Source organism: Myotis brandtii, unplaced genomic scaffold, assembly GCF_000412655.1.
Source record: "Myotis brandtii unplaced genomic scaffold, ASM41265v1 scaffold8, whole genome shotgun sequence".
Classification (NCBI taxonomy): Eukaryota; Metazoa; Chordata; class Mammalia; order Chiroptera; family Vespertilionidae; genus Myotis; species Myotis brandtii.
In genome coordinates, this window is record NW_005371219.1 from 13,818,274 (window position 1) to 13,827,340 (window position 9,067).

The following is a 9,067-nucleotide window of genomic DNA, read 5'->3' on the forward strand; positions in this document are numbered from 1 at the left end:
ACCTCACCGGGGCCGTCCCGACCTCACCTGGGCCGTCCCGACCTCACCGGGGCCGTTTCAACCTCACCGGGGCCATTTCAACCTCACCCGGGCCGTCCCTACCTCACCGGGGCCGGGAAGTTTTTTTTGAATCATTAATGGAGAGTAAATTATCTTGTGATTATCTCATCTACCTTAGTCATTATAAAACATGAGTTTCAGAATGTTGAAGTGTTTACATTATTAAAACAAAAAATATAAATCATAGTCATTTCAGATGTATATGACATTTTCATTCCCTCCAAACTCTTAATAAATGTTAAGATACACAGACTGTGTCATATGCCTCCACCTTTAGGTTAACCACTTCCTTTTGATTGACAGTTTGCTCAGAATTAATTGTGAGAATGAAACCCTTTCTTAATTCATAAATTTGATATTAAATTTCCACTTAACCAGAAATATGTTACTGTAGAAAGCAATCTACCTTTCTACATATACATTACAGAAACAGTGTTTCTTTAGATTTCAGTTTTCTATACCATGACATTCTATTGGTAGTGTTCTGGTGATTTGGAAAATTACATAGGAAAACTCTATCCTTTATAATAAAAGAGAAACATGTAAATTGACTGTCCCTCCGCTATGCTCACCAGCCAACCAGGAATGAGTATGCAAATTAACCCGACAAAGATGGCGGGTTAAGTTGCATACACAGGCGCCCGGCGGATAGCAGAGCGGGAGAGCCGGCAGAGAGTGGAATGGCTTGGGGAAATTGGCCGCCAGACGGAGAGCAGAGAGGGAGAGCTGGCGGCTTGGAGGACTTGGTAGAGTGGGAGGCCATAGGACAGAGACGGAGCAGGAAGGGAAAACCAAGATTGCAGGGAGCCCCAGGAATTCTGGGAATAGTAGTTTTGATGGCAGCCCCAGGACCATAAGCGGAAGTCCAGAGTGCGGGGAGCACCAGGAATGCTGGGAATCGTAGTTCTGGTGGCAGATGGATCTCCTAGACCCGTGGTCGGCAAACTGAGGCTCGTGAGCCACATGCGGCTCTTTGGCCCCTTGAGTGTGGCTCTTACTAAGCCTTAGGAGTACCCTAATTAAGTTAATAACGATGGACCTACCTACATAGTTTAAGTTTAAAAAATTTGGCTCTCTAAAGAAATTTCAATCGATGTACTATTGATATTTGGCTCTGTTCACTAATGAGTTTGCCGACCACTGTCCTAGACAGTAGAGCAAAGTGAGCCTGGAGCAAGTTACTGTTGCAGTGGGGGATGGAGGGAAAGCAAAGGTGAGAGACATAAGTAAAATCAGAGTGTCTAGGAAAAATTAAAGGGAAGATATCCTAAAACTTCCAGGAATCTCCACCAATGAAGGGAAAAAAAATGCCTCTATTATTCTGTGAGCAACAAACCAAACTGGGTTGGGGGTCTCAGACAATTCGCTCATATGATTGCAAAGACAGAAACTCCCGGATTGGAGAGAGCTCCCCTGAGGGCTCCCAGATTGGAGAGGGTGCAGGTCGGGCTGAGGGACTCCCACACCCCCCAGCGTACAAATGTCGTGCACCGGGCCTCTGGTAGTTTATAAAAGAAAAACAGCCTAAAGAATGGACTTGTCAGGGAAAAGCAGAGAAAATAACTTTAAAGTGATTCTAAAATATGTGTAACTAGTATATTATCCTTACAATTACTGTCTTTAAAAAAGATGGCATGCTTAGTACTCTGAAAGTATTGTATGATGTTTTTTATTTGTATTTTTTAATTGTTTGTTTCTATCAGGTTGTTATATGTTAGATATTTATATTGCCTTTGCTATTTCTGCATTCTAGCTAGTCTGAAAGTAATTAAAGATGCATTTTAATTGGCAGTTTTTTTGTAGTTAGAAATTTTATAATTGCTTCGTTTGATTTTTGTTTTTTTGTTTTAAACATTTTAAGGTGCAACAGTTGAATAACATGGATGAAGTATGTTATGAAAGTGTTCTGAAGCAAGTAAAGGCTGGACACCAGGTATACTTTATTTTATCCTGTTTTAGACAATGCTGTGTTTTTGCTTCATACAGTGACCCTTTGGTCTTTGGCCTTTGTATTTGTATTTTTTAAATGTTGTGTAAATATTACTGGTATAAAAGAGACTGAGCAAAAAGAGAGTTTAAGCAAATTTAACCCTTGGGCACACCAAAAGCAAAAATGAGCAGGGAGAAAATTACTGCTAATTCTGCCACCCAAAGATAATTTCTGTTGGTGTACATCTTTCCATTGGTTAAAATATTTTATTCCCTATCTTTTCTCAGTTATTTCTATAGTTTCTATAACCTATGTATTATGTTATTCCTATCCAAAAATATCACAGAACCATAAATAGAAAATGTAAATAAACATTTAAAGATGTCAGGTTAAAAAAAATAATGGTGTGTTTTATGCAATATTGTTCTTTTAGGTTTTGTGTTCCAGTAGGACAGGTCCTATTAAATTGGGTTATAAAGAAATCTTGTTGGTTAAGTTCATTGTATAGTGTCATGTGCAAGGGGAATCCTTGGTAAATATAATTTGATTGTGATGAATTGCCTCATCTTCAAAGATTTAGCATCCTGAGTGAGGTGGGATATTGGGAAATATAAAATTCATCAGGACTATGGCTCACTAGTTGATAGTTGTCTCTAGTATTGCTAGTGTTACAAATGCCCAAGCCAGTGCTTTCAGATTGTAAGTGCTGAGTTGTTAAGGCAGCGCCTTAGTCTTTTACATTAACGCAGTCATCTCAAGTTGAAAGCTCTTTTGCAACACAATTTGAGAACAAAGCTTTATCTTTTTCATTGCTTTAAATTACCTATATTCTGTGTGTAACTTTGAAAAAGTTGCCCCAAACTCAGATCTTTTCCTATTTCAGTCTTTTAAAAGGGATTGTTCTGTTTAAGTCTTCTATTTGCAGGTTGCTCTGCCAACTACTATTTGGCCTGTAAGTGCATGTAGCTTGATCCATGGCAGCTTCTGCTAGATGCCTTTGTAGTATTTCCAGGACTGACATTGTAGTGTGGAGACTTGGAAAGGAGGATTGTTGCACATTTGGATTTTGGAAGCTGAGGTAGATATCTCTTTCAATAAGATTAGCCAACCTCTATTTAATTCATCACACAAGAATTGGTACTTCACAGGGGTCTTTGATGACTGAGGCCCATGTGGAAGTTTGTTTTCAGTGGTTTAGGACCCCTCACTGGATTATTTTCCCTTTTCCATCTCCTTGAAGTGATACCTTCCCTAAGCTGCGGTCCTCTGCTTTTATTAAAAAGTTAATAAAGAACTTCCTAATAGAATAGAGTTTCTGAGTTGTGTTTCTTCCCCTCTTTTATTTATTTTTTTAGTCAAGGATGTTTTTTGCATTGATTTTCAGACAGAGTGAAAGGGAGGAAGAAGGGGGGAGAGAGAGAGAAACATCGATGTGAGAGAGACATTAATTGGTTGCCTCCTGCACACACCCCGACCCCTTAATCGACGAACGTGCACTTGACCAGAAATTGAACCCAAGACCCTTTAGTCCTCCGCCCAATGCTCTAATCACTGAACCAAACCAGCCAGGACTGTTTCTTCCCCCTCTCAATTGAGGTTGAATATAACACTACCCCAGTTACTAGCTCTCTTTCTATAAGGCTCCAAGTGATAAATTTCACCAAATGGATTTGTATGTATCCATCTTTCAGAAAATGAAAAATATATAATTTATCAATCTTTTTATTTTATTACCTGAAAAACTGACCACCAAATTAACTCTTCAGTTATATTATTCTGCCTAACTCTGATGACTGAAAGGTCTCATGTGCTTCATTCTAAAAGACTCTTCTGTTTAAATGTTTTATTGTATATATAAGTACAGTAACTTGTGTGTGTGTGTGTGTGTGTGTGTGTGTGTAGAGAGAGAGAGAGAGAGACAGACAGACAGACGGAGACAGAGATAGAAAAGCATACAGGCAGAGAGCTGTGCTTCTGGTATTCAGATATAGCCATAACTGACTGCACATTAGTGCAGTGCTATTAAGTAGCCATCTACATATTCAATAAAGGTGCTTTTCCTTGTTAAGAAAACATAAATTATTTCTTGTGGGGCTGTGTACTTAATGAATGTTAGCTTTATTTTTTGCCTTTTAAATATACGTTAGCAGTTAGTGTATAGCAGTAAGAAATTGTAAGTTAGTCTATTCTAGTCCAGGGAAACATAGAATTTTCTCTGCTACTCCCTCTCCCTGACAACCCAATTAAAAAATATTTCCAGGGAATATTCCTTGATTTTATTTGTTTTCTTAACCTTCAGTTTGTTTTGGTATTCGGGGTTTTCTTCCTAGTTGTGGTTTTCCTAAATAATTTTATCAGAGCAGCTACTTTTCAGACCTTTATTGAATAGACTAACTGATGTGTCCATTAAAAGAAAAAAATACATTCTCAGGTAAATATATACTTCTCATGATCAAAAATTAATTTAAATACACACACACACATACACACACACACAAATGAATTCATTTTGCTTTTCTCCCATTAGATTAAATTAGAATAGAGCAAATTTCACCTTCAAAAACCATGCTGATAGTCTCTGATCATACTATTTCATGGGTTTCAGTGTACCAGTCATCTAAATGTGTGGGCTCATGTACTTAATAGATTTTACGTGCAGCTTTGCCTGAAAAGTATTAAAAACAGTAGGAGGCAGTTGTGTTCCACTCAAGCATGTGTGGTGACAGATGGAGAAAATCTTTTCATGTTGACTTTTCAACAGTCATACTCCACAAGACTTCAAGCTCTTCTTGGCTATTGGGAAATTAAAAGTTGGCGATTCAGCCTTTAATTTTGATCCATCTGCTCAAACTAATGAGACATCTCATTTGTAAGCGTCTCTTTGTGCTACCAAATGCAAGTACAGCTTTATCATTCCTGTTAATAATTCCCCTCCTCCTGTGTAACTTGCAGAATGGGAAAATAATTGATGCCTTAACCCTATTGAGATTTTCTTGTTATACAAACTTTGTTACAGTGATGGGAAAAGAAATTAGAAACTTCCTCAGAGATTATGGCGTATTTAGTAAGTCAACTTGTTCATTTTGTACATTATCAAAAAAGTTAAGATTCTTATTTAAGTAGCTTTTTACTCAAAAGTCTACCTCCAGTTTCAAGGTTTTAACAGTGTTAAAGAGAAAAAAGTCTTCTTCAACCGTGGTTTTCCTTATTTAGATGTGTATTTTGTTTTCTCTTTCTTCATCGTTTATAAGTTTTTAGTTGATGTTAGTTTCTAACAAGAACCCACCTTTTAAAATTGACTAATAATTATAGATTAATTTAACTTATTACTATCTGAAGGGATTTATTTTTTGTTTCTCAGCATTGCTTCTTAGTTTATATACATTTAATTATGTACAATTGAAACACATTTTACCATGCTAACTTCAATCTTCTATAATAAAAGCGTAATATGCAATTGACCGAATGGCTGAACAGCGGAACGACCATCTGGACGACCATCCGGGACCACGCTGTGACACCCACTGGCGCCAGGCCAGCCAAGGCGGGTGTGATGTGATTGGGGCCCCGGCCATTGAACCATGATCGCCCTGCAGAGGCAGGCCCAGGCCACCAGCTGGTGGGGCGATCCATCGGTGGGCTCCACGATAGCCCCAAAGAGGGAGGCCCAGGCCACCGACCGTGGGCTGCGGCAGGTGAGCGGGGCCTCCCTCTGCGAGGGAAGTCCAGGTCCTGGGTGCCGGCGGCCAGAGGGAAGCCCGGGTTCTTGGTTCCAGCGGCCGGGGGAAGCCCGGGTTTCGGGTGCTGGAGAAGAGCTGGGGGAAGGAAGGCCTACTCTTGCACGAATTTCATGCAGCAGGCCTCTAGTACTTTAATAATGGAACTTTTCATTTGCCCGTTTGCCTAAAAAATGTTCCTTCCTCCAGATACTAACATCACTAATTCTTGGTACCAGTGTTTCTGTCATATCAAATTTGTCTAACATAACATTTATTTGTGAATTGAGTTCTGCTTTCTTGTCAGCCTTCTTTGTTCCTCCCTTCCCCAATTGAGACATGTTCCCAAAGAAATATAAAAAAGCATGGTTTTGAGGAAGGAGACATTTCAACAATTATGACCACAGAATGAGCTCCTTTTAAAGGGCCCAAAGTACCTATATTGTGTGGGCATTACCTATTCCACATTTGCCTCACACCCTTTCCTTCCCTTCATTTCCCAGCTTCCTGGGCTTCTTTCAGACCCTCATCATGGAGAAGCTCTTCTCTTTACCGCTGAGCTTTTGCATAGCTTGTTTCCTCTGCCTCACACATTTCTTATTCTCTACTTGGTTGTCCTCTACTAAACCATTCAGGTCTCATCTTTGTTTGAGGAAACCCCCCCCCCCTTTTTTTTTACCTCTCTAACTTTCACTTTCCTATGATTAACTATATAATAACATGGTATATATCTTCATATTGCTAGCTACAGTTTTACCTTTTTTTTTCCTGGCTTTTTCTTTTAATTAATTCCACTTTTCATGATAAGATTGTAAGTCCCATAAGGAAAGGGGCTATCTCTAGGTTTGCTCATCACATATTGTCATGGCCTCACCCAGTACCTGGTACACATTTGGTGCTCAGACAGTGTTTGATGAATACGTAAATGGGAGATGTAGTAGTCTTCATAAGTCTGATTTATTCTTAAAGGATTAGGTGGCAACCAACTTCAAGTTCCATGGTAGGCTGAACATTTAGGTTGAGGGGAGAACAACCTGGAGATGTGGGAATGACTTCAAAGATTGCTTTGATTACCTTATTAAGGAACTTTTCCCCCCTGTAGGCTGTAAAGAACAATGAAAGAATATTGGTATTCTTTAAAAAATGTTTCATTATATACATTTATTCTTTTTTTTTTTTTTTAAATCTTTATTGTTCAGATTTGGGAATGACTTGCTTTGATTACCTTATTAAGGAACTTTTCCCCCCTGTAGGCTGTAAAGAACAATGAAAGAATATTGGTATATTGGTATTAATGTTTCATTATATACATTTATTCTTTTTTTTTTTTTTTAAATTTTTTCACTTAGCCAACGGTCACATTTTTAAAAAAATATATTTTATTGACTTTTTACAGAGAGGAAGGGAGAGGGATAGAGAGTTAGAAACATCGAAGAGAGAGAAACATTTATCAGCTGCCTCCTGCACACCCCCCAATGGGGAAGTGCCCGCAACCAAGGTATATGCCCTGGACTGGAATCGAACCTGGGACCCTTCAGTCCGCAGGCCGATGCTCTATCTGCTGAGCCAAACCAGTTAGGGCTCGAGTTTATTCTTATACTAGTGCCTCGTGCACAATAAAAGGGGAGTAATTAGAGGAAATATTTCAGTAATGCTATTTGCCCTTTCTCTATAATAGAAGTGTCAGAGATGAAAGAAAATTAGTAAAATGTATATGAAAATCTTCTCAGAGTCTGGGGCGCACCATGGGACCCAGAGTCAAGTCCCCGCCCACCCACGTGCGCCTCAAAATCGTGCGAGACCCAGACCCGGCCGGGCACCCCCCCATTGGGCTAGATCCAGACCCAGCCCGTCCCACCCTTGTCAAGCCCCGCTGGGCAGGGGGCGTAGCCTCAGGTCCCCTGGCCCAGCACCGGGGCGGGGGAGCGCGGCACCCCTATTATTCTGATGTTTGTACGCTTGAAGCTGTCCCAGAGGCTCCTTACACTATCTTCGTATTTTCGGATTCTTTTTTCATTTTGCTTTTCCGGTTGGGTGTTTTTTGCTTCTTCGCATTTCAAATCTTTGGCTTGATTCTTGCGCTCCTCTGGTCTGCTATTGGGTGTCTGTATAATATTCTTTATTTCAGTCCGTGTATGCTTAATTTCTAGTTGGTTCTTTATCATAGCATCGAGGGTCTCATTAGTTTTCGTGACTCTCTCCTCAAGTTTATTGACAGCTTCTAGCACATTTTTGCAAGCCCTCAAAATTGCGATTTTTAGCTCTATATCCTCCATTTCTGTCATGTTTTTTTGTCTCCGCATTTTTTATGCTTTCTTGGTGCACCCCCTAGTGGTCTTTGTGCGCAGTCTTGTTCTAGTTGAGCCTTGATTGTTGTAGTTAATACTAGAGGGATTTGACCACCAGGCCGACTGGCTGTGTGAATCAGCTGTGTCTGCCGCGGAAAACTTCTGTCCTCTGGGGAGGTGCTAATCTAGCCTTTGCCTGAGGCTATCCGGCAAATGGCTCTGCGCAGGGCTTGGGCGGGGCGGGCTCAACAGGGCGGGCGGAGGGAGCCGTTATGGTGCCCTCAGTCCTGTTCCCAGAGGCTCTGCTTCTCAGAACCCCCGGAACCGCTGCAAACCTCGGAGGGAAAGCTGCCTTCCAACTGATGCCAGACACTCCCGCTTCTCCCGTTTGGGTCCGAGTCCCCAGCGATTCGCCCGTATCTGGAGCTCAGAGTCTGAGACTCCCCCCTGACCGAAAACGACAACCGCGCTCTCAGCCACCAGCCCGCTTTGCGCGCGCACCTCCGCACCTGAGTTTTTTCCACACTGCGCCTCCTCTGAGCCTCGGTGTGCTGTTATTTTTCCTTCTAGTTGAAGAGTCTCTCCTCAGCCAGCCTTCCTGTGGTTCTGGGTGATGTCCGTTCCGTCTTTTAGTTGTATTTTTGAAGTGGTTGTTTGCGGCAGCAGTCTCCGGTGTTTACCTATGCCGCCATCTTGGTGGAGTCCTATACATTTATTCTTAATATTATTTTATCTAGTTATAATCATTCCTGTTGGACATATGAAATTACCTGCCTTTCTTTTAATTTGATACCAATATGACTTAGCTATTTTTCATGATATAGACATAATTTGTGCCACTAGTTATTTTAAGTTATTATTTCTCTCTTTTATTTCTATTCATTAAGCCATAGGGGAGAAACTTCTGAACCTTTTAAAATTTTATATATATTTTTTTAAATATATTTTATTGATTTTTTTACAGAGAGGAAGGGAGAGGGACAGAGAGTTAGAAACATCGATGAGAGAGAAACATCGATCAGCTGCCTCCTGCACACCTCCCACTGGGGATGTGCCCGCAACCAAGGTACATG

General features: G+C 40.7%; 1 protein-coding gene across 8 annotated transcripts in view; it reads left to right on the top strand.

The window, feature by feature from the left end:
* Window positions 1-9,067, top strand: part of ASCC3 (activating signal cointegrator 1 complex subunit 3) — a 255,129-nt gene that overhangs the window by 83,370 nt on the left and 162,692 nt on the right. For all 8 annotated transcript variants that reach the window (XM_014531334.1, XM_005883805.2, XM_014531335.1 and 5 more), the window contains one exon: window positions 1,922-1,993. In XM_014531334.1, coding sequence (XP_014386820.1) covers window positions 1,922-1,993 — 72 coding nt within the window. The remainder of the gene's footprint in view (window positions 1-1,921; window positions 1,994-9,067) is intronic.